This window comes from Herpailurus yagouaroundi, unplaced genomic scaffold (genome assembly GCF_014898765.1).
Source record: "Herpailurus yagouaroundi ecotype Mexico unplaced genomic scaffold, PumYag 218, whole genome shotgun sequence".
In the NCBI taxonomy this organism is placed as follows: domain Eukaryota; kingdom Metazoa; phylum Chordata; class Mammalia; order Carnivora; family Felidae; genus Herpailurus; species Herpailurus yagouaroundi.
This window is the reverse complement of record NW_024412449.1, coordinates 6,181,206-6,206,636: the sequence shown is the minus strand read 5'-3', so window position 1 is coordinate 6,206,636 and position 25,431 is coordinate 6,181,206. Positions and strand designations below refer to the sequence as shown.

General features: G+C 45.3%; 2 protein-coding genes across 9 annotated transcripts in view; one reads left to right on the top strand and one right to left on the bottom strand.

The window, feature by feature from the left end:
• Positions 1-10,801, top strand: part of TUB (TUB bipartite transcription factor) — an 87,799-nt gene extending 76,998 nt beyond the window's left edge. For 3 of the 4 annotated variants that reach the window (XM_040456963.1, XM_040456960.1, XM_040456961.1), the window contains 8 exons: positions 635-802; positions 1,824-1,945; positions 2,395-2,592; positions 2,879-2,991; positions 3,864-3,981; positions 5,511-5,609; positions 5,830-6,001; positions 6,446-10,801. In XM_040456963.1, the coding sequence (XP_040312897.1) occupies positions 635-802; positions 1,824-1,945; positions 2,395-2,592; positions 2,879-2,991; positions 3,864-3,981; positions 5,511-5,609; positions 5,830-6,001; positions 6,446-6,579 (1,124 nt within the window). In that variant the 3' untranslated portion in view covers positions 6,580-10,801. The remainder of the gene's footprint in view (positions 1-634; positions 803-1,823; positions 1,946-2,394; positions 2,593-2,878; positions 2,992-3,863; positions 3,982-5,510; positions 5,610-5,829; positions 6,002-6,445) is intronic. The other variant, XM_040456962.1, reaches the window with a different exon arrangement.
• A 1,140-nt stretch (positions 10,802-11,941) lies between these two features.
• RIC3 (RIC3 acetylcholine receptor chaperone) overlaps positions 11,942-25,431 on the bottom strand; it is a 65,727-nt gene continuing 52,237 nt past the window's right edge. For 2 of the 5 annotated variants that reach the window (XM_040456964.1, XM_040456965.1), the window contains exon 6: positions 11,942-14,991. In XM_040456964.1, the coding sequence (XP_040312898.1) occupies positions 14,519-14,991 (473 nt within the window). In that variant the 3' untranslated portion in view covers positions 11,942-14,518. Of the gene's footprint in view, positions 14,992-15,198; positions 15,273-25,431 lie in introns of all 5 variants that reach the window. The other 3 variants (XM_040456968.1, XM_040456967.1, XM_040456966.1) reach the window with 3 other exon arrangements.

The window sequence follows — 25,431 nt, the reverse complement described above, 5'->3', positions numbered from 1 at the left end:
CTTCTGTTACTTGGGCACCTGGGGCTGGGTGATGTGGGACGGGAGATCTTCCATGTGGGAAAGCAAGTGTATGCCAAACCCCACCTTTTTCAGGAGGCCCCATATGTTTCGAATGATGTCTATGAGTTACCGTGTGTGTGTGTGTGTGTGTGAGAGAGAGAGAGAGAGAGAGAGAGAGAGAGCGCGCGTGCGAGCGAGCGAGCAGCATGGGTGTGTCTGTGTTGGAGAGAGAGAGAGAGAGATCAGCACTGGTAACCAGGAGCTGGTCACGTGTGAACGAGTGGTGGCCTTGGGTCTGGTCACGATCGATCTTTGTTCTCCATCTTGTCCTTTTCACTGTGCAGTTGGTTTTGTAGATGGCTGTTTTTCCATAGGGATGTGAAGCATTTCAAACCAACCCTCGGCAGCTAACTTGGGGGAACAGCAGAAGAAACGAAGTCCATGTCCCTTCGTAGCTTACCGATCATTAACAGGCTGGCAGCAATCATTAGTTTTTTCTAAAGATCAGTTTTGCAAGTAAAGTTTTGCAGAGAGTCTCCCCACTCGTCCCTCACCCACTTTAAGGATGTCTGAGAATCCAGATTCTCCCTCCCCCCGAATCCCCACGGAACTCAGGAGTGTCCGTGGCCTGCAGGCACCAGCGGGCCAGCAGCACTGGCAGAAGACAAGTGTGAGGCCCGAGGCCCGGTGCAGATCCTGACTGTGGGCCAGTCAGACCACGCCCAGGATGCAGGGGAGACGGCAGCTGGTGGGGGCGCACAGCCCAGCGGGCAGGACCTCCGTGCCACGATGCAGAGGAAGGGTGAGCCCTGTGGGGTTTCAGTGACACCCCGGAAGCTCAGTCCCAGGTTCATAGATGTACCCTTCTGGAGGAGCATGGTCCTCCTGTGTCTGTTGCGGTCCCTTCTAGGCCCTGGTAGGGGGGCACAGTTGGACACCAATGAGACACTTGGGTGTAGGGGCCCCTGATAAGGCCAAGTTAAGGGAAATAGATGTGAACTGGAGTGAGCAACCTGTCCACAGCCCAGCCCTCTCTCCCTACTTCCATCTCCTGTCCCCAGGGAGGTCCGGGTTTGGAGACAGATTTCCTTTCCCTTTGGTTCCTTGGAAAAAGCTCCTTTTGCACAATGTTTCCCCCGTACCTGCTCAGCTCGGGGAGCAGAGCCAGAATGCCGAGAGGCAGGGCACATCCTCCCGGGAAACCTGCTGCCCAGAGTTGCACCTCCGTGAGCCCTGCCTGAGGGAGTCCCTGGCACACGGTGGTAGAGGGAAGCCTGGCAGTGCCACATGCTCCAATAAGTCAGATCAGGGCCGGCTTCCTGGAGAAAGGGCCACTGAGGCAGCGTGAGGCTGGGGACAGCATTCCAGGTGGGGAGCGATGCGTAGACAGAAGGCCGCAGACAGGCTGGGAGGGGAGTCGGCAGCCCCTGCACATCAGGCTGGGTGAGGAACTGGGCCTCCCCCAAGCAGATGCCATTGCCTGTGCCAGCTGAGGCCTCTGGTGGTCATGAAGACCCCTTGCACAGGGTCAGCTCTGCTCAGGCCTCACTACCCAGGAGTTGGGCACTGTGACTGGGGGTTTGGGGGAAACTCATGGGGGCACTGAGCTAAAGCTGGGGCGGGGTCACACACAGACTGTGAGCATCCCCAGCTCACGCGTGCGCTTGAGAGAATGTGTCCTTGCGTATATTTGGGTGTGTGTGTGTACCCACGTGTGTACATATGGCTGTACGTGTACGGGTGGCTCAGTGCTTCTGAACAGGTGTTTGTCCAGGGGTGTATATGTGACCCCTCGGCCTTGCCTGCTCCCCTGCCTGGCCCAGGTGTCTCTAGCAGCATGAGCTTTGAAGAGGAAGAGGAGGATGAGGACGAGAATAGCTCCAGTTCTTCCCAGCTAAACAGCAACACCCGCCCCAGCTCTGCTACCAGCAGGAAGTCTGTCAGGGTGAGGCGCTCTCCTGCCCAGCAGGGGTGTGGACGGCAGTCTTCGGAGGGTGGTCATCCGGGCTACAGGGGAATGGGTGTGAAGAAATGATAGTTGGCTCTCCTGGGACTAGGCCTAGGTGCCCACCAGGAGCTTCTCTGGGCCAGGGCTCTTCTGTCCTCCTATCCTGCCTCCTCCCCAGTCAGGCCAGGAGCGGGGGGCGGAGGGGGAGGGCTCGAGTTGGACAGGATGGCCCTGAGAACCTGCCCACATCCTCCGTCTCCACCCCCAGGGACAACTGAGGTGGGAGAAGGGCTGAGGTGCAGGGCCAGCATGGCCAGGCCCATGTCCCAAGGACCTTGCCCCAGTTCCCACCACCACCACCCCAGAGGGCAGCTTTGGATCCCAGACTGCCAACTGCACCTGCTCCAGATCTCTGGGGCATCAGGCTCCTACTCTCTTCCCGGTAGGAGGCAGCCTCGGCCCCCAGCCCAACAGCCCCAGAACCCTCGGGGGATGTTGAGGTCCAGGATCTTGAGGAGTTTGCACTGAGGCCGGCCCCCCAAGGTATCACCATCAAGTGCCGCATCACGCGGGACAAGAAGGGGATGGACCGGGGGATGTACCCCACCTACTTCCTGCACCTGGACCGCGAGGATGGGAAGAAGGTGAGGTTGGCCTGCACCTGCAGTTCTGCCGGGGGATGGCCTGAGGTCCCGGGGCTGGGATGTGACCGGAAGCCTCAGATCCAACACTGAGGACCTTTCAGTTCCCCCAAAGGGACAGAAGCCTCCGTACCTGGTCGGTGCGTACCTTTGTGTCTGCTGGTGCACATGTGTGCGTGCACACACATATGTTCAGGAGCTGACGCAAGGGAGAGTCGTGTGTGTGAGGGGCACCCGTAATTGTGACCAGAGGCTGGGCCTGGAACGTGACCTTGCTCCATTCCCCAAGGTGTTCCTCTTGGCGGGAAGGAAGAGAAAGAAGAGTAAAACTTCCAATTACCTCATCTCTGTGGACCCGACAGACTTGTCTCGAGGAGGGGACAGCTACATCGGGAAACTGCGGTACTAGCGCTCCCCTGGGAAGCAGGCAGGGGTGGGAGGGAGGGGCAGGGCCAGACCCTGGACAGGGCATGTCTTGTCCCTGAAGGAGCTCTAGGTTAGGGGTCAGATCCGCTCATGGAATTCCGTCTGTCCATCAGCTCCAACCACAGGCCCAGGTCTGTGCCAGTCTAGAGCCAGACTTGGGGATGGACCTTGCGCACCCTACCCTAAGCTGCTCCCAGGCGAGTGGGGCACGGGTCTGCCAAGAGTGGTGGATCAAAATCTCAGGAAGTCATTGAAGATGTAGGCCACCATGGAAGAGCTGCTGTGGCCCCATGGTCTGTGCTAGAGCCCTTGAGGGAAGAGAATGCAACCTTGGGATCGGAGAAGGGCTCTGAGCTAGTTCTTGGGGAGTGTTTGCTGAGGAGCAGAGTGCCAGATCAGGGAAACAAGTCAAGCTTAGAGATGAGGAGGTAATGCTGGAGATGGGGCTGGACCAACACCATGGGCTGGATGGGACAGAGGAGTTCATCTGTGATATCCACTCTCTACAGGATGTTGAATCCCCTTTACAGTCTTGCCACATGCCGTTGTGCTTGCTCACCTCCCATGAGAGGAGCACTCCTGTTCCTTGAGGGAAACTTGTGGATCCCAGATTTACCTCCTGGAATTTCCCTCACTGAACTAAGATGCCCTTTGATTCTCTTCAGAGCAAATCCAGGCCTTGTGCCCACGATCAAACATGGGGATTCAGTGAGCGGGGTCCCCCCCCCACCCAGGTCTGTTCCTGGCTCAATCCAGTATGTGCTGCAGGCTCCTCATGGGACAGACTGAGCTTTTCCCTGCCTTAGGGCAGAAGGTGCATGATCCTTTATCGATTGCCTGTCCTTCAGGTCTAACCTCATGGGCACTAAGTTCACCGTTTATGACAATGGAGTCAACCCTCAGAAGGCATCATCCTCTACTTTGGAAAGTGGAGCCTTGCGTCAGGAGTTGGCAGCCGTGTGCTATGTGAGTCCTGCATTCCTGGTCTCTAGTCTCCAAGTTAGACATGACACGGAGGACTTGCCCAACCTGTGGGCTTTCCCATCTCGCTTTGTGAGTAGACAAGACTGTACAGAGTTGGGCTGCTCTCTGTTGGAGTGGCCCCTGTCTTCAGAGCTCAGACCACAGGTGGCCATCTGGCCAGGGAGCCTTGGGAACCAGGTGAGCTCTATATAGCCCAGCCTGGGAGCCTCTGGGAAAGGAGACAGGAGGCCTGGGTCATCCCTCATGTCCTCCCTTTGGTATGTAGGCCCTCATGGACTACAAGGCCCTTTGCATAATCATCTCACTGAATGTACAACCTAAGAGCTCAGTCTTATATCTTTTATCATATAGATGAGACTGAAGCTCAGAGGTTGGGTCACTTGCCAGTGTCCTATAGATTCTAAATGACCAAACTGGAATATAAATACAGGGGATTTGTCTCCATTTTAAAATGGGGGATTGGTACCTCCATTAACCTGGGCATGGATACTTCTAAGGCGGCCAGTCTGGAAGCTTTGTAGCTGTTTTGTATGATCCTGTGCTGCCACCTGCTGGTCACCTTTGGGGAGGCAGCCCAAAACTCCAAATGCTTTCTGAGCCCCAGCTGTGTGTTGCAGGTACTGTTTGAGGCACTGAAGATACAATAGTGAAGAAGAGAGATGTAAATTTATACCTTAAACCTCTGGTAGGGGAGACAAGCTATAAAACATATAAACAAGATAAATAATGTTCCTGATGAATGTGAAGAGGAAACAACAAAGCAGGGAAGAGGGATATGAAATATTAGGTGTGTGTAAGCTTTTAGGAAGGATGGCAGGGAGGGTCTCCCTGAGGTAGCACTTGGGTGAAGCCCGGAAGGAAGTTGGAGCCAGCCATGTAGGTGTAGGGGAGAACACAGCCAGTGCTAATGTCCTGAGTGACTGGCATGTATGGGGAATAGCAAGGAGGACAGAGTGAGTGCAGAGGAGAGCAAATGGTGTGGAGAGGAAAGTGATGGGGCCATACCATGTGAGGCCTTGTGGTCAGGGTAAGGCCTTCAGCTTTTAATGTGAATGAACAGTGGAGGCAAAGCATGGGACTTGACTGCTTGCTGCTGTGTCAAAAGATGGGGGGCAGGGAAGGTTGGAAACAAGGAATCCAGATAAAGGTTATTACTGTCATCTTGGTGAGACGTGATGCTGGTAGAAAGTGGTTGAGTTCTGGATCTAATTTGAAGGTCGAGTTGACAGCATTTGCTGTCAGAAGTGGGTTGTGAGTGAAAGGAGTCAAGAATGAACAAATGGAAGAATTAAGTGAGAGACTGTAGGTGTTGCTGGTTTAGGCAGAGTGGAGATTGGGGAGCTTGGTTCTGCATGTGTCAAGTTTAGAGATGCCTGTTAGACATTCAAGTGGAGAGGCTGGAAACGAGCTCATCATCTTCATTCCCTCTCCCCACGCCCCTGCCATCTCTCCGTGAGGTAAGTAGAGTCCTCTCCAGTGTTGAGTTCTCGCTCTGTGTGTGTGTTTCCCAGGAGACAAACGTCTTAGGTTTCAAGGGGCCACGGAAGATGAGTGTGATTGTCCCAGGCATGAACATGGTTCATGAGAGAGTCTCCATCCGGCCCCGAAACGTGAGTCTCTGCCCACCCCTTCCCCGTCATCCCAGCCTCTGCATGCACTTCTGTGGACAGAACTGTAGCTGGCTTGTGTCTGTGGAGGAGACACAGTGTAAGAAGCCGTGGAGGTCTAGGGAAATCTAAGAACCCCGCCCCCAGGGCACATCCCTCTTCAGGGTGGTTGTGGTGCGGCAGCACAGGGCTGGGCCTGGCTCAGGGGAGGCTGCCTTCCCAGGAGCATGAGACGCTGCTAGCACGCTGGCAGAATAAGAACACGGAGAGTATCATTGAGCTGCAAAACAAGACGCCTGTCTGGAATGACGACACACAGTCCTACGTACTCAACTTCCACGGGCGCGTCACACAGGCCTCTGTGAAGAACTTCCAGATCATCCATGGCAATGACCGTGAGTGTTTCTGCCCTTACTCATTATCATCCACGTGGTAGCCATGGCCTGTAGCTCAGGATTCACTCACCCAGCCCAGCCTTTACAGGCCAGAGCTTAAGGACGTGGGTCATACGGCTTAGGTCAGATGTCAAGAGCTCTCTAACCATAATGACGGGGAGGCCTTTGGAAGAACCTTCTTTGGAGCCCTAACCCTAGTCAGCAGTCTCAGGTGTGGAAACACCCTCTGAATGGACTTTTTCTCTTCTGTCTTCTGGTGTTTATACGTCTTTCTCCTTGTGTCATCTGCTCCCTCTTTCCCACCACTTCTCCCCATTGGTCTGTGTTTTACCTCCTTTGGGATTTCCCTTGGCATCTCGGCTTCCTTCTCTTCCCGCTTCCTCATCTCTACTATCCCTGCCCTGTCCTCTCTCTCTCTCTGTGCCCACTTGTGCCTGCCTCCAGCGGACTACATTGTGATGCAGTTTGGCCGTGTAGCAGAGGATGTGTTCACCATGGATTACAACTACCCACTGTGTGCGCTGCAGGCCTTCGCCATCGCCCTGTCCAGCTTCGACAGCAAGCTGGCCTGCGAGTAGAGGGCCTCCTTGTGCCCGTTGGGGTTGCCCAGCCTGGAGTGGAGCTGCCTGCAGAGACAGCCCTGCCTACCCTCTGTACATAGGCCTCCTGCCAGATGAACCTTCTGTTCTCGGTGGCTCCCTGGCCCAGCCAGCTCAGACCCGCCTCCACTGCTGAGACAGAGGACTAGATGGGGGAGGTGTGTGTGAATGGACCAGAATGAATTCTTCCTGTGCCCCAAGGGCCGCACACACACACACCCCCAACTCTTGGGTTAGTATCCTGCTGCAATCATGTTTGCCAAGCTGGGTGGCCTCTTCAGCTGGAAGGTAGGAAGACGTGTAGAGGGAGAGGAAGCACAATGCAGGGCTCCTGTGGCCCAGCCATCCCCTCAGCCTAGGAGTCAGGGGACAACGGGTCCCCCATTAGTGAAGGGCACAGTGTGTGTGTGTGTTGGGTACATCAACTTTACACAGAAGGGCAAGGATCGGCTACCAAGTCCTTTGCTAACTACAGAAAGTCCTCTGGCTTCAGAAGGCCTCAGCCAGGCTGGGAGGAGTTATAGGGGTTTGGGAAAGGTGAGTGGCAGGACCTTGTCAGGACTGTAGGGGCCTGGCTGTGGGAGGTTTTCTCCATGTGCACAGAGACAGGCAGTAGGAAGCTGGGCCTCCAGGCCAGATGTCTTAGAGGATGGGGCCTGTAGGACACAGGTCCACGTGTAAGAGGTACACGGAAAGGCTCCCTGGACCAGGGCTATCTCGGGAGTCCTGTCAACTGCCAGAGGAGCTTTCTACTGAGCAGTTCCTGCACTATCCCCAGTAAATGTGGACGGGGACCAGATTGTCAGCCTGAGTGCACACAGGTAGGCGGGCCTGGGACTCTAGTGGGCAGAGCACTACTCCTGAACCCTGGCATGCTCCGGGAAGAAATTCCAGCTCAGTGCTCTTGCCTGTGCTTCAGCTCCTCCTATGGTCAGTCAAGGTGTGGTTCTTCCTGGGTGGGAGTGGGGCAGCGTGAAGAAAGCAGGGAGTATTTTAGAACCACGAGAGCTCAGAGACGGCAGGGCCTTTAGTGATGAACTAGTAGTACTTTAGGTGAATCATAACAGGAATGGGACTTGCACTGGGTCACCTGGCTGGTTAGTGGCAAAGTTCAGCTCCCTTGATTTCTTTTTTTCCTACCATCCCCCAAGAAACTGGTTCTCTGGCCTTCCTGGGACCCAGTCTGCATACCCTCACCCTTTTGTCTGGTTACAGAGACTGAAAGCTGGCTTTTTGGGTATCACTCTGAGACTGGCTTGTGTTTGGCTCAGGGGGCAGGCCTTAGCAAGGCTGATGCCCCTTTCTCTATTCGGGTGTGATGGGTGGGGTGTGAGTGTTCCAGGGCTGGGCCTGATCTCCCCCCTCCATCCTCCTCCTCTTGGGATGGCACCATCTACCCTGAAGACTTGGAAACACTAAGCCAAGCCCTTACCTGTTTTGTCATTTACCACCACCAGCTCCCCCTCCCTCCCCCGGCTACTCGCCCAGATGGTGGTCAGAAGTCAAGGGGAAGCGAGGAGGAATAGCTTCTCCCTTCAGAGTAGGTGTACTTGGAAAGGTGGTGTAGAAGTTTTTTTTAAGTAAGTCCTAACTACTCTAGTGAGGTTCTGTAGTGAGGGGGGAGTTGTTCTGACCTAAGTGGAAGGTACTGAGTTCTTATTTCCTTCTAATCTAGGACTTCCTACATTGAGTGCTCATAGCAAGGGACACCTGTTCTAGTGTGAATATGTGCGAGGCCCTTCCACTGGTCTAGTTTCCGGACCACTCTTGAGGGCACGAGACTTTTACCAGGGCTGATCCACTTCTTGATGAGGTACTGTGGGGCCCTCCTCCTTTCCGTCGTTCTAGTTTGGCTCTTCTCCTCACTTTGGGAAGAGACCTGCTGACAGTTGGGATGATGAAAACTAGATCTCCCAAGTCTGGGTCAAGTGGCATCTCTGATTTTAAAGTAGAATGAGCTGTTTTAGATCCTAGGGAGGGGGGAATCCAGGTGGCCATGTGGAAAAGGTAGAAGCCCATTGGCAAATGTGCAGGAGAGCAGGATGGTTGGATAGTCTGGTGGGGTCAGGAACTTGGTGTGGCCCGGCCTGGGGAAAAAAAGCTCTGGTGAGCAGTGGGTGATGGGTGCTTGAGCTCCAGCCTCACAAGGTCTTTTCTTAAGGCCCCACTCCTGGTGATGCTGGGTTTCCCTGTCCACTGGCCTCTCCATGGGCCCAAAGACTCAAAAAGCTGCCAGGGCCCCTGGAAACCATCTGGGCTCAGCATCTCCCACGGGAACAGCTCTTGCCCTTCGTACCCTCTATGCACCTGGTGACTGGATGATGAAATGAGCAGGCCCTGAGGGTGGTGGGCAGCTGGGACCTTCGGCAGCTCCTCTGTACTGCTCCTGGGGCCACACCCCAAAACTCTACTCCCTCTTACCCCAAACAGCTCTTCTACAGAGCAGTGATGTTCACTTCCCCACTCTTCTCCAAATCTAGCTTTTCTTTCCTTCTGGCTCCAAGGTGCTCTGTGTCTGTCTGTGTGTGTCTGTGTCTCTGTGTGTAACTGGGGAAAAGGGCAATCTGCAAATCACCAACTGAGGTTTCTTACTATGATCATAGTTCTAAGGATGAGTAGGAAAGGAATAAGGATGTTATGATCACCTGTGGATTTTTTTTGTTTTTCATTTCATGCTCTTTGATCAGAAAGTAGACCTGGGAAAGTAGCAGCTCCTTCTCCCAGGGGTTCTGACTGGGAGGATACCATCCAAGAAACTTTAGTTTCAGTTCCATTTTGCATTACCTGAAGAAATATGCATGCTTTCGGATGAATCTGAACATACTCTAGTGAATGTGCCTTAAAAATCACGACACTAGTTTAGGAGGAGCAGGTAAGGTCCAGACTCATGCTGAGGACAGGCACTGGAAGCGAGCAAGTGTAATAATCACAAGCTAGAAGAGGACCTTCGGAGCCTGCATCCTTCAGTGACAAAAAAGGGCAGCAAAATTATAGAAGCAGAAGCTTGTCTTGGGTCTGGAAATACTTACAGATAAATGCTCTGCCAGTTTACATTTAGAGGCAGTTCTAAATTTAATAAGCAGCAGTGAGGACTTCAAACCTCGTAAGTACATGCTTCCTCACAGTGGGGTCTGCAGTGAGCCATGACCATGGCTCTGTTATGCAAGCACAAATGACATTTCCTATCTGGAGTCCCTGCTTTTCCTAACACTGGCCTTCCCTTTCTAGAATTCTTTGCTAAGCTATACCTGTGACCTCAGGATACCAGGTGGTCCTCAGAGCACACTTATCCAGATAGCTTAAGGAGTCTGCGATCTTGTGCCCAGCACTGAACTATAGCGGCCCCCAGGAACAGGATGGGCTCTTGTTTTGAGTTTACTGGTTACCTGTCCTTCTGTACCTCCAGTTTGCAATTCTGTCACCTCAGGATTAGGGGGAGGGAGAAGCAATACCCCAGAAGTGTACGGGGGATAGGTTTCATTTTCTGACCAAGTTGAGAGGCAAGTTGGTCTTCTAGAGAGCACTATTGCACTTAGTAGCTAGGTGATTCTGAGCAAAGCACGTTTTTCTAGGTGGTTTTCTTGTCTACAGCTGAGGAGGTTGGACTGTCCAAGCCTTCAGTAAGAGGGTGAATTAAAGTTGATCCCTGCTTTCATCACTACCTTTTCTGGCTCATCACTGTGCCTTTTTTCTTTCCTTTCTTCTCTTCTGTTTTCCTGTCCCTCTCCTTTTCCCCCCATCAAGGTCCAGGCAGAGCTATAGATAAGGCCAAGATCCAGAGTTTCCTAGAGAGTAATTCTGAGGGGCTTAGAAAGGGCCTCATGAAGGCCAGAGTTACAAAGAGGACTTGGTCAGGATGGGTGGCACTTCTCTTGCTGGGAATATACATTTAGCCAGTTTTCATAATGCCTAGAATGTGTATGTCTGTTTGCACAAGATTGTCTTTTCCTATTCTGGAGTGGTCAGACATTTTTGTTCAAAATTATCTGGAGTTTTAGACAAACTTGCAAAACTGTGCTTTTATTAAGTGACTTTTTGAATAAACTCTTTGGTATTCTTGAGCAAATGTATTTATTTACTGGTATGTGCAATGACAAAGTTGGTATTTTCCCATGTTGACATTATATATGTTGTAGAACTTAGTGTTTGTCTAAGTACAGACCATATATCAACAAATTAAACTTGAACTGTTTCAACATGACTGTGCATTTTTTTCTTTGTAGAAAAGGAGAAAAAAAACCTTTCTTACCTAAAGTTTTTTCCTACACCATTCATTTCCTTCTGTCCTAAGAGCCTCGGGGGGTGGGTGGGAAGGCATCATGGCTTGGTTGGAAACACTATCATGTGGGTTGAGGCTGTCCTGTCTCTGGCTGTGCTCTTCAAACTTAAGGATGGTGAGAACCACACACATACACACACAGGCTGGGAAAGGCTGGAAGAATAGTTAAGGATAGAAGTTACTTAGGTTAGCACAGTCCTCTGCAAGAATGGGCTGTTTGGTTCCCGAGTGTCGCCCTGAGGGCCCGGCCCTTGGGAACAAAAATAGGTTTGGTTTATTTTTTACCCTAGATTTGGAGTTTTTATGTGGCTAAGATAATTTCCTGCCTCAATCATGGCCTACATCTCCTTGGCTCTGCCTCTGTGGAAAACAACAGTACAGGTTCTTACTAAAAAGGGAAGAGGTTTTTGTTTAGTGGTTAGGTTAAAAACAAGTCTTTTAAATACATCCAGGATGGTCCTGGTTTACACCTATTGTGCTGGCATAATTATAATTAAAGTCCCCTTTCCCCAAAGTGTCTTAGTTTGTACCATGAGTCATTGATCACCCAAGTCCTAGAAGGTACAGAGAGTGTGGTTCTTCTAGGCCATCTCTTCTAAAGGTCAACTATGCCTCCATTCTTCAACACGCCTTCCTTCCTGGGTGTAGTTTCTGGAGTGTGTATACTGCCAGTCCTAGAGCTAGGAAGGTGCTTTCTTTTGCTCTTATTGGACAGGAAAGAGCATCTCCTGGCTGGATCACCCACCTGATTTAACCAAGCATGGTCCCAGGTGACGCAGTGGCTTCCTAGGCCAACTGTGTGTCCTCCATGCTCTGCCACAGTGCTCAAAGGTCACTGAAAACTAGTACCTGGGGGCTCATCCAAGTTCACAGCCCAGACCAGTTCTGAAAAATGAAGACAATGGTGAGAGCGAGAGCAGGCATGACAACGAAAACCAGTGCTAGGATTTGGTCATCCTGAGTTGTATGTACACATAATTGTCATCCCTGAAGGATAAAATAATAATTCTGGAAAATCCAAAAGACTAAACAACTGGTGAATAATCAAAATTTCTAAAATAGAAATGTGTTAATATTTATTATTGCTGTTCAAGCCAAGCAAGAGCTAGGGCAGCAAGAACCATCATGAGCTCTTAGTACTTCTGGCAGAACTATTCCCATAAGCCATTTCCCCCAAAGATTAACATTCAAAATTAAAGAGTTGGTTAGGCAACACCTTACACACCATCCTCAAAAATACCTGAACATCCATACACTTTTCACACCAGTTTTGTCTAACACTGCCCTTTCTGCCAAGAATGCTCTCTTCCTTGGCCACCTGAAGTTCCCAGCACGCCTCAAGATCCAACTCGCCCGTCAAGTGTCTTGGAAGTACTTTGGCCAAAATGATCTTTATGTTTCTATAGATTTGGGTCCATGTCTCAATTACAGCATAAAGCCTTGTACAAGAAAAGTAAATTATCTACCACTTATTGAGTGGTTATGTATGAGATAGGAGGGCTAATGCTGTTTTATATGCACTGAGGAGTTCAGGTTTAATCCTCCTAACTACCCTATGAGACCTGGACTTGTACTCCCCTGCACTAGATAGGAGAAAACCAAGACTCAGAAGGGTTAAGGACCCAACAAGACTCTATGGACAGAATAGGCATGGGTGGAATCATGACCGACATTTCTCTGCTTGCAGAATTCACCATCTTGAGCCCTTTTATAGTTAATAGTTCACTGAAAATAATAAATTAGACAAGGCTCCCACACCAAATTTTGTTTCTCAAAGTTAGGAATTGAGCCCCTGCTCCCACTGCCTACCCCTGGGCAGTGTCTAAATGAATACACGAATGAACAAGCTAGAAACAAACACATCTTAATAATGGAAACCTATATACTAAGGCAAAAAAGAAATTAGAACCAGGGACCCAGGACTCCTCATAAATCAACCCCTCACAGTGAATAAAAGGAAATAATGGAAAACAATTTATCAAAACAGTTCAGAGCACCTACATTATTTTTTACCTTAAGCATTACATCTAGATCATTTATAGTACATTTTAAACTACATTCTTTAAAGTGAATCAAATATTCTACACAGAGATAGATGCAATATACTTCCTACAGACTCAGTCTTCAATGACTTCTCTAACAAAAATGTTAATTTCATCAACAAGAAATGCCTAGTGGTAGCTGACATATTAATATGATCCCATACCTTTTGACCGTCTATAGGCTTAGATGTGTGATTTTAACTATTTTCCTGGCATCTTAGACAACTAGGAACAATGGAACTCCAAAAGCTCTATCTACCCTCACATAATTTAATTTTCACGTCTTCTGCATTTTATGATTGGGAATGTTCTTGGGAATGTGTCTTCTTTAAACTCAGGTCTTACATGTAAACTGAATTCACTCATCTTTACTAGCCAGGATACCTGGGTGCCATTTTATCTCCAGAAGACACATGGCAGATGGCACCTTAGAGATGAGGTCTTTAGTTTGGTCAAAATCCTTCCAGTCATAACCTACCTCCTACTTTCCCGACCCTTCTCAAAAGACCCAGATACCTGAATAGAGAACAAATAGTCTCTTCCCCTGGCCTATATAGCTATAGGGGCTGTATGCCCCTGCTATATTGATTCTCTGCAAAAGACACACGCTGCAACTTCCCTTTGGGGCTGGCACTTTGTCTACAAGCTCAGTCGTCCTCACTTCTGTTTCAATTCATGTGGTTGCAGAGGGCACAACATTTAGAATAGCTTCCAGGCCAGGACTGCTGTAAGCACATGGATTCTTTCCCTATCCCTGGCTCTCTGGCCACCTGAGCATCTCATGGAGGACCAGCATTCTCACACGGCTTTCTTGTAGCCTTAACACCCTCAAACCTTGGATCTGGAGGGCAAGGCCTAAAAAGTCTCTATTTAAACCTTCTTCTGGCCACTGAGGGCCAGAGGTATAAAGGTGCTTCTGGGTTGGCAGTTCTGTGAACACAACAGGGATAAAGGAAGCTAGAGATCCAGGCAATACTGGAGCAAAACAGTCCCCCAACAGGTCTCCAGGCTCCTTCACAAATCACTGGGGTCTTCTGCTACTCTGAAGAAAAGCAGGTATCTGAGGCAGCAACAGTGTTCCTAAAAAGGCCCTTGCTGTGGCAAACGGGCTTCGGCGCACACAGCAGAGTCCTACCCTGTTCTGGCCCCATCATACCCACAAAAAATGTTCTCTTCTTGAACCCAGGAGACCACTAACCTGCTCAAGGCCCACAGAATAAGACATCTTGGACTCTGAAATCTTCACTTTTGCAACCGTAAGTCCTCATCACGTGTAAACGGATGTTCGTTCACAAGTAAACCATCTGCTACTCCTAGCACGAGGAGTTAGACCCCTGTCCCTGAGTGTACAACAGATCAAACATAATTACTCAGTGGATCGACTCTCTGGTGGAAGAAAGGCATAAAGAGTGAAGCTGTATTATGTTCATACTAATTGCTATCGTGTTTTACAAGGTGACAGGTGTCTGAGCACCAGGAAGGATACATGATATCCATGGTAGTGGCCTGATTAGCTAGGATATTTAAACACAGAATGAAGTATAGGGCACAGGGCCAAGGATGAAATCGGAGAAAGGAGAGAAAGGTCACCTTGGGACTAGAGTAATGGATACTTCCCCAAACCAGCTGTTTTCAACTCCAAACCCTGGGGGTTCCGCTTCCTCAATGTACCATCTGTATGTGCTTTATCAGTGCTGATGCCCAACCCTTTATCCCTGAAGTCTTGGGGCCATACTTCTTTGGTGGCTTCCTCTTGTTCAGTGTAATTGTCTGCACTGAATCCAGCATTCTCTGCCAAGACCGCAGGATCCTCCTCTTCATGAAAACAGCAGGAACATGTTTCTGGCTTTGGGTCACATGAGGTAACAGAATTATCTTCCTGGACTCTGGGGTCAGTAGGCACTCCCCACCCCAAATGGTCTGATTCTTCACCTTCTAGCAATTCCATTCTTTCAGCTATTTCTTCAGCAGACGGTTCCTTGGGGTCAGGGTAATCCACTAAGATGGTTTCTTGCCTACGCTTGATGCAATCTGAAAGGTCATAAATTGGGTAAGTTTCTTCAGGGTAACCTAGAGAAAAAAGCAGCAAAAAGTCTTACTTTGTGTTGAAGAGACATTCTTTGTATTAGGCTCAAAGAGGCTTCTTAGGCAGCAGCTATCCTGTCCCAACAAATCCATTCAAGAAATCTCTAAGAGGACTCTAACAGTTCTAAAGTTTCACTTAAGTAAATTCTTAGCAATCTGGCAGACTACCCCCATGTTCTTTGAAATACAAACCAATTCAGAAGAAAAACTCTTCTTAAGTGCAGGGTGCTTAGGGCGGAGCGGAAGTCTCACACCACCAACTTCTGCTGTAGTGATGAATATTAAACAAACCTGAGCCTTCGGTTAAAAACAAACAAACAAAAAGTACCAAACACCAGAGAGCATAGCTCAAGGCTAATGTTTATAATTTCTATTTGGAACCATTTCCAAATCTTCCTGGGTGGGGAGAGGAGAAGAAAAGGAACACTAAGCTCTTTGAAAAAATATACCACGAAGGCTTCCACTAATCAAAAGAACTGAAATGGCTTGCAAGTGTCAGAGAGAGAGAGCACACTCCAGTAAGACATGCCCAAGATCCCGAAGGACAGGAACTAGGTTTTCACAAGACACAATCCCCGTTGTTGGCTTCTTCGTCTTCACAAAATAGAACAAAAGAGACAACAAACCGGTAAACAAAATAAGTAGTACTGGTACTGAATTCCAGCTATGATAATGAGAAAAGACAAAATGTTGCCAGATTAAAGAACGAAATGAAATAAATCTGTGTCAGGCAAGCTGCGCCAGAGCGGCAGATGGGCCTCGCTGGAGCTCATATGCCAGAGCTGGCAACAGCAGCTGTGCACGCTACACGATGTGAAAAGCCGGAGAATTCAAAATCCATTTGCACATTATGATAATTGGCAAATTTCAACCCTAATACAAACCTCTTTTTGCCAACTAATTATAAAGAGGTTTTTTTTTTTTTTTTTTTTGATGCAGTGTAGAGTGTGGAGAGACATATTTTAACAACACGAACTGGTTTTTTTTTTTTCTGATCATAAATCATACAGACTCAGTGTAAAAATTTTGAAAAACACAGACAAGTTTTAAAAAGAAAACACTAGTCACCTAGAATCCCACCATTGATGATAATTTGTTGTGTTGCTTCTGGCCTTTTTATCATATATTATACTCATTTTTTCATTCAATATTACATCATGAGCACTTCTCCATGTCATTAGGCATTTTAAAGTCTGCAAAATATCCCATCATACAGCTACATAACTCACCTGCCTTACCATGCCTTTTCTGTAAAACCTGTAGATTCTTTCCTATGTTCCCTTATTGTAAGTAACACAGCAGCTAAGATCTCTGAATATTAATCTATGTCCACTTCCCCATTTCTTTAAGATACACTTCTAGAGGGTGTCTGGGTGGCTAAGTTAAGCGTCTGACTCTTGATTCCGGCTCAGGTCGTGATCCCACGGTTTATGAAATCAAACCCCGAGTTGGGCTCTGTTTGGGAATCTCTCTCCCCTTTTCCTCTCCCTCTCTCTATGCCCCTCTCCTACATGTGGGTGCATTCTCGCTCTTTCTCTCTCTCTCAAAAAGAAACTAAAAAAAAGATACACTTCTAGAAATATGAGAACTGAAGTTTAGGATTAGACATTTTAAAAGCCTTTTTTACACCCTGCCAAATTACTTTCCAGAAGAATGTATACACTTTTATTTTTACCAGTAATGTAAAAAAACAAAACAAACAAAACAAACACACACACAAAAATACAACTGTCCATCTTATACCCTCATCATCACTGATAGTAGTAGGTTAAGAATCTTAGTTCCCAAGCTTAACTTACTGTGTGTGGGTGGAATGCTAGGTAAAAGAGTTTAGCTACCCAAGGCCCTCACTGCCTCCTTGGTCAAGGGCAGGGGGTCCTGGGGAGGCTTACCTGCTAGTTAGCTCCTAGTCACTGAATGTTTAAGAGATGTCCATTTTCTGGCATGTTCCTGCCTTCTCCTTACACCAAGAACAAAGCCTACCTTTGGAGTTCCATGGCTATCTGCTTTAGTTTAAGAGGGGGAGGCCTGCTGAAAATCAAATAGGCTCACAAATGGGCTTCTAAGGTAGCCCATTATCTGCCAACATTACTGGCTATTCAAGAACTTCGTTAAAAATATGAGCAAAACTCACTGATCCTAAGAGGAAGTCAGCAGGGGAGCCAAACTAAGCAAACTATGTAAACAGCCCTAAAAGAACAAAAACAAAAACAAAAACAAAATAGTCAATGTAGGAAACAGGAGTTAATATCAACTTATAATGGATATTCCCAGTAATATTAAAAATACTACTGCATTGATAAAACCCAACCAGGGTTCAGTATAAAAGGGGGAGCAAACAGGCAATAAGAACCATTAGAGCTGGGAAAACTGTACAACAACATGCAGAAGAATGAACCTGGACCAATTTCTTACACCATACATAAAAACTCAAAATGGATGAAAGACCTAAATGTAAGACAGGAAGCCATCAAAATCCTTGAGGAGAAAGCAGGCAAAAACCTCTTTGACCTTGGCTGCAGCAACTTCTTACTCAACACATTTCCAGAGGCAAGGGAAGCAAAAGCAAAAATGAACTACTGGGACCTCATCAAAATAAGCTTCTGCACAGCGAAGGAAACAATCAGCAAAACTAAAAGGCAACTGACAGAATGGGAGAAGATATTTGCAAATGACATATCAGATAAAGGGTTAGTATCCAAAAATCTATAAAGAACTTCTCAAACTCAACACCCAAAAAACAAATAATCCAGTGAAGAAATGGGCAAAAGACATAAATAGACACTTCTGCAAAGAAGACATCCAGATGGCCAACCAACACATGAAAAAATGCTCAACATCACTCATCCTCAGGGAAATACAAATCAAAACCACAATGAGGTACCACCTCACACCTGTCAGAATGGCTAACATTAACAACTCAGGCAACAACAGAGGTTGGCGAGGATGCAGAGAAAGAGGATCTCTTTTGCACTGCTGGTGGGAATGCAAGCTGGTGCAGCCACTCTGGAAAACAGTATGGAGGTTCCTCAAAAAACTAAAAACAGAACTACCCTATGACCCAGCGATTGCACTACTAGGCATTTATCCAAGGGATACAGGTGTGCTGTTTCGAAGGGACAAATGTACCCCCATGTTTATAGCAGCACTATCAACAATAGCCAAAGTATGGAAAGAGCCCAAATGTCCATCGATGGATGAATGGATAAAGATGTATATATATACAATGGAGTATCAAAAAGAATCGGCAAAAAGAATGAAATCTTGCCATTTGCAACTACATGGATGGAACTGGAGGGTATTACACTAAGTGAAATTAGAGAAAGACAAAAATCACATGATTTCATTCATATGAAGACTTTCAGAGACAAAATAGATGAATGTAAGTGAAGGGAAACAAAAATAATATAAAAACAGGGAGGGGGACAAAACAGAAGAGACTCATAAATATGGAGAACAAACTGAGGGTTACAGGAGGGGCTGGGAGAGGGGGGATGGGCTAAATGGGTAAGGGGCATTAAGAAATCTACTCCTGAAATCATTGTTTCACTATATGCTAATTTGGATTTAAATTTTTAACAAATAAAAAAAAAAAGAACTATTAGAAATAGAAAATATTGGGGCGCCTGGGTGGCTCAGTCGGTTAAGCGTCCGACTTTGGCTCGGGTCACGAACTCACAGTCCATGGGTTCAAGCCCCGCGTCGGGCTCTGGGCTGATGGCTCAGAGCCTGGAGCCTGCTTCCAATTCTGTGTCTCCCTCTCTGTGCCCCTCCCCCGTTCATGCTCTGTCTCTCTCTGTCTCAAAAATAAACATTAAAAAAAAAATAAAAAAAAAATAAGAAAATATTTCAACTTGAGAAAGGGAGAAAATAGACTGAAATGGACACAGTACGTGAGATCAAGCCCTGCACTGGGCTCTGCATGGACAGCATGGGGCCTGCTTGTGATTCTCTTTCTCCCTCTATGTCCCTCCTCCACTTGCTGTCTCAAAGTAAACATAAAAAAAAAAACAAAAAAAAAACGGGCGCCTGGGTGGCTCAGTCAGTTAAGCGTCCGACTTCGGCTCAGGTCATGATCTTGCGGTCTGTGGGTTTGAGCCCCACGTCGGGCTCTGTGCTGACAGCTCAGAGCCTGGAGCCTGCTTCTGATTCTGTGTCTCCCTCTCTCTCTGATCCTCCCCTGTTCATGCTCTCTGTCTCAAAAATAAATAAATGTTAAAAAAAAATTTTTTTTTTTAATTTTTTTAAATAAACAAACAAAATGGACATGGCTAAAAGGCAGATTAGTATATTAGAAGTCAAAGTCCAGAAATTCTTCTAAGACAAAGGTAAAAATGAAAAGGAGATCGAAACTGTGAGAAAATACATACTGCACTGAAAGCTGGCCCAGGACTACCCAATCTCCAAATCACTGGAATTCCAGAATGAGGGCAGACTAGGTTGAATGGAAGCAAGAACCAGAAAAAAAAAAGGTACAAAAGATCACTTAGCTGCAGACTCAAGTCTTCAGATGGAAAAGACTCACTAAATGCTAGGCAGAAATACTATGAAAAATCCACATTTTCATATACACTCAGATATGCTAATGAACCTGCCCAAATTCAAATGTGTAAGGATTAAAAGATTATGAATTTTCAGACAGAAAAACTAGCTAACTAAAAGCAGGTTCCCTACAGAGAAGAAGAATCAGACTGTGGTAAGATTTCTCATTTTCAACATCAAAGAAAAATAAAGCAACTTTATTTGAAAGTCATCTTGAAGCAAATCGTCTTCAGATGTGTAAGGAAAAACAGCACAAAATTACCTGTATCAAAGTGAAAAATGGCATATGCAGATATCCAAGTACTCGTCAAGTACACTTGGGGGTGACAGGGTAGGGGTGGAAACACTTAGGAACTCTGATACAAAGAAAAAAAAATCAAAAAAATTGAGAAAGAACATACTGCATATGAGAAAGCACTGAACAATGAATCGGTAGAAATTATCAATGTAAAATAATTGAAACTGTGGTTAGAAATTTAATGCCATTGTTCAGAAATACTTAAAACAGGCTACTATATTTAAAAGTTAATATCACTTGGACCTAAATTCTATGTAATTTCAACATCTGAGAGGTAGACAGAAAATGAACGGGATATCAGGACAAGGTTATATAAAGAGATTTGCAATCTGGAGGATAAAATGAATTCCAGTTTTTATTTCCTTGATTACTAGTGAGACTGAAATACTTTTTAGTGTTTTGTTAGCAAGGTGCATTTTTTTCTTTTGTGTACTGCTTACGTAGGAGGATTTCAGTGTTTTATAAATTATAGAATTCTTTATATACTAAAAGGTATCAACTTCTTTTCAGTCATACTTGTCACAAATATATTTCCTGTTTAGAGTTGGCTTTAAGTTTTGGGGTATTCTCTATCTACAGAAAGTAAAAGTTCTATGTATTCAGAGTACACTATCCTTTCCCTTAAATTTTTTTCACTGCTTTTATTATTTTTTTAACATGAAATTTATTGTCAAATTGGTTTCCATACAACACCCAGTGCTCATCCCAACAGGTGCCCTCCTCAATACCCATCACCAACCCTCCCCTCCCTCCCACCCCCCATCAACCCTCAGTTTATTCTGTTTTTAAGAGTCTCTTATGGTTTGGCTCCCTCCCTCCCTTTTTTTTTTCCTGCCCCTCCCCCACTGGTCTTCTGGTAAGTTTCTCAGGATCCACATAAAAGTGAAAATATATGGAATCTATCTTTCCCTGTATGACTTATTTCACTTAGCATAACACTCTCCAGTTCTACCCACATTGCTACAAAAGGCCGTATTTCATTCTTTCTCATTGCCAAGTAGTATTTCATTGTGTATATAAACCACAATATCTTTATCCATTCATCAGTTGATGGACATTTAGGCTCTTTCCATATTTTGGCTATTGTTGAGAGTGCTGCTATAAACATTGGGGTACAAGTGCCCCTATGTATCAGCACTCCTGTATCCCCTTTGGTAAATTCCTAGCAGTGCTATTGCTGGGTCATAGGGTAGATCTATTTTTAATTTTTGGAGGAACCTGCACACTGTTTTCCAGAGCGGCTGCACCAGTTTGCATTCCCACCAACAGTGCAAGAGGGTTCCCGTTTCTCCACATCCTCACCAGCATCTATAGTCTTCTGATTTGTTCATTTTAGCCACTCTGACTGGCATGAGGTGGTATCTGAGTGTGGTTTTGATTTGTAATTCCCTGATGAGGAGTGATGTTGAGCAGCTTTTCATGTGCCTGTTGGCCACCTGGATGTCTTCTTTAGAGAAGTGTCTATTCGTGTTTTCTGCCCATTTCTTCACTGGATTATTTGTTTTTCGGGTGTGGAGTTTGGTGAGTTCTTTATAGATTTTGGATACTAGCCCTTTGTCCGATATGTCATTTGCAAATATCTTTTCCCATTCTGTTGGTTGCCTTTTAGTTTTGTTGATTGTTTCCTTTGCAGTGCAGAAACTTTTTATCTTCATGAGGTCCAAATAGTTCATTTTTGCTTTTAATTCCCTTGCCTTTGGAGATGTGTCAAGTAAGAAATTGCTGCGGCTGAGATCAGAGAGGTTTTTTTCCTGCTTTCTCCTCTAGGGTTTTGATGGTTTCCGGTCTCACATTCCGGTCCTTTAACCATTTTGAGTTTATTTTTGCAAATGGTGTGAGAAAGTAGTCTAGTTTCATTCTTCTGCATGTTGCTGTCCAGTTCTCCCAGCACCATTTGTTGAAAAGACTTTTTTTCCATTGGATATTCTTTCCTGCTTTGTCAAAGATTAGTTAGCCATACTTTTGTGGGTCTAATTCTGTGTTCTCTATTCTAATTCCATTGGTCTATGTGTCTGTTTTTGTGCCAATACCATGCTGTCTTGATGACGACAGCTTTGCAGTAGAGGCTAAAGTCTGGGATTGTGATGCCTCCTGCTTTGATCTTCTTCAATATTACTTTGGCTATTCTGGGTCTTCTGTGGTTCCATACAAATTTTAGGATTGCCTGTTCTAGCTTCGAGAAGAATGCTGGTGCAATTTTGATTGGGATTGCATTGAATGTGTAGATTGCTTTGGGTAGTACTGACATTTTAACAATATTTATTCTTCCAATCCATGAGCATGGAATGTTTTTCCATTTCTTTGTATCTTCTTCAATTTCCTTCATAAGCTTTCTATAGTTTTCAGAATACTGATCTTTTACATCTTTGGTTAGGTTTATCCCTAGGTATTTTATGATTCTTGGTGCAATTGTGAATGGGATCAGTTTGTCTTTCTGTTGCTTCATTATTAGTGTATAAGAATGCAACTGATTTCTGTACATTGATTTTGTATCCTGCGACTTTGCTGAATTCATGTATCAGTTCTAGTAGACTTTTGGTGGAATCTATCAGGTTTTCCATGTAGATCATGTCATCTGCAAAAAGTGAAAGCTTGACTTCATCTTTGCCAACTTTGATGCCTTTGATTTCCTTTTGTTGTCTGATTGCTGATGCTAGAACTTCCAACACTATGTTAAATAACAGCGGTGAAAGTGGACATCCCTGTGGTGTTCCTGATCTCAGGGGGAAAGCTCTGTTTTTCCCCATTGAGGATGATATTAGCTGTGGGCTTTTCATAAATGGTTTTTATGATGTTTAAGTATGTTCCTTCTATCCTGACTTTCTTGAGGGTTTTTATTAAGAAAGGATGCTGAATTTTGTCAAATGCTTTTTCTGCATTGATTGACAGGATCATATGGTTCTTTTCTTTTATTAATGTGATGTATCACATTGATTGATTTGCGAATGTTGAACCAGCCCTGCAGCCCAGGAATGAATCCCACTTCATCATGGTGAATAATTCTTTTTATATGCTGTTGATTCAATTTGCTAGTATCTTATTGAGAATTTCTGCATCCATATTCATCAGGGATATTGGCCTGTAGTTCTCTTTTTTTTTACTGGGTCTCTGTCTGGTTTGGGAATCAAAGTAATGCTGGCTTCATAGAATGAGTCTGGAAGTCTTCCTTCCCTTTCTATTTTTTGGAACAGCTTGAGAAGGATAGGTATTATCTCTGCTTTAAATGTCTGGTAGAACTCCCCAGGGAAGCCATCTGGTCCTGGACTCTTATTTGTTGGGAGATTTTTGATGACTGATTCAATTTCTTTGCTGGTTATGGGTCTGTTCAAGTTTTCTATTTCTTCCTGTTTGAGTTTTCGAAGTGTGTAGGTGCTTAGGAATTTGTCCAGTTCTTCCAGGTTGTCCAGTTTGTTGGCATATAATTTTTCATAGTATTCCCTGATAATTGCTTGTATTTCTGAGGGATTGGTTGTAATGATTCTGTTTTCATTCATGATTTTATTTGGGTCATCTCCCTTTTCTTTTTGAGAAGCCTGGCTAGAGGTTTATCAATTTTGTTTATTTTTTCAAAAAACCAACTTTTGGTTTCATTGATCTGCTCTACAGTTTTTTTATATTCTATATTGTTTATTTCTGCTCTGATCTTTATTATTTCTCTTCTTCTGCTAGGTTTGGGGTCTCTTTGCTGTTCTGCTTCTATTTCCTTTAGGTGTGCTGTTAGATTTTGTATTTGGGATTTTTCTTGTTTCTTGATATAGGCCTGGATTGCAATGTATTTTCCCCCAGGACTGCCTTTGCTGCATCCCAAAGCGTTTGGATTGTTGTATTTTCATTTTCATTTGTTTCCATATATTTTTAAATTTCTTTTCTAATTGCCTGGTTGACCCACTCATTCTTCAGTAGGGTGTTCTTTAACCTCCATGCTTCTGGAGGTTTCCCAGACTTTTTCCTGTGGTTGATTTGAAGCTTCATAGCATTGTGGTCTGAAAGTATGCATGGTATGATCTCAATTCTTGTATACTTATGAAGGGCTGTTTTGTGACCCAGTATGTGATCTATCTTGGAGAATGTTCCATGTGCACTCGAGAAGAAAGTGTATTCTGTTGCTTTGGGATGCAGAGTTATAAATATATCTGTCAAGTCCATCTGATCCAATGTATCATTCAGGGCCCTTGTTTCTTTATTGATCCTGTGTCTAGATGATCTATCCATTGCTGTAATGGGGTATTAAAGTCCCCTGCAATTACCACATTTTTATCAATAAGGTTGCTTACGTTTGTGATTGTTTTATATATTGGGGGCTCCCATATTCGGCACATAGACATTTATAATTGTTAGCTCTTCCTGATGGATAGACTCTGTAATTATTATATAATGCCCTTCTTCGTCTCTTGTTGCAGCCTTTAATTTAAAATCTAGTTTGTCTGATATAAGTATGGCAACTCCAGCTTTCTTTTGACTTCCAGTAGCAGGACAGTTCTCCATCCTCTCACTGCTTTTAAAAAATGTAATTGTAGATTCACATGTAGTTATAAGAAATATAGAAACCCCGTGTACCTTTTACCCAGCTTCTCCCAATGATGGTATCTTGCAAAACTATCCTACAATAGGACAATCAGTATATTAATATTGATGAAATTAATATACAGAGCATTTCTATCACCACAAGGATTCCTTATATTTCCCTTTCCCTTTTATTGCCACACCTAGTCCCTCCTGCCCCATTTCCTCCTCAACCTCAGGCAACTACTACCAACCTGTTCTCCATTTCTATAACTGTGCCATTTCAAGAATGTCCTATAATCACACGGTATGGAACCTTTTGGAATTAGCCTTTTTCACTCAGTATAATTACCTGGAAATTCATCCAGGTTGTTGCATATATCAATAATTTACTTTTATTGCTGAGTAGTATACCAAAGTATCAATGTATCATAGTTTGTAACCATTCACCTGCTGGAGGATGTCTGGGTTGTTTGCAGTTTGGGGCTACTACTAATAAAGCTGCTATGCATATTAACGTACAAGTTTTATGTGAACATAAGTCTTCACTTCTGAGGTTAATGCCCAGGAGTGCAACTTTCAGGTTGCACAGTGGATCTAGTTTCTCCACATCCTTGTCAGCATTTGGTGTTGTTACTGTTTTTTTACTTTAGTCATTCTGCTAGATGTGTAGTGGTATTTATTGTGATTTTAATTTGTATTTTCTTAGTGGCTAATGATGTTTAACATCTTTTCATGTGCTCATCTGCCATCTGTGCATCTCCTCTCTGGTGCAAGTCAGTTCATATCTTTTGCCCATTTCCTAACTGGATTGTTTATTTTTCCCTGTTTTGAGAGTTGTTTATATACTCTAGATATAAGTCCTTCGTTGGACATGTGATCTGCAAATATTTTCTTTCACTGTGTAGCTTGTCTTTTCATCATCTTAACGGGGTCTTTTGCAGAGCAAAAGTTCTGGATTTTGATGACATCCACTTATCAATTTTTCCTTTTATGAATTGTGTTTATGATGTCAAGCCTAAAAACTCTTTAGAAAATCCTTGGGACCTAGGATTAGGCAAATTTTTTCAAAAAAGGTTTAT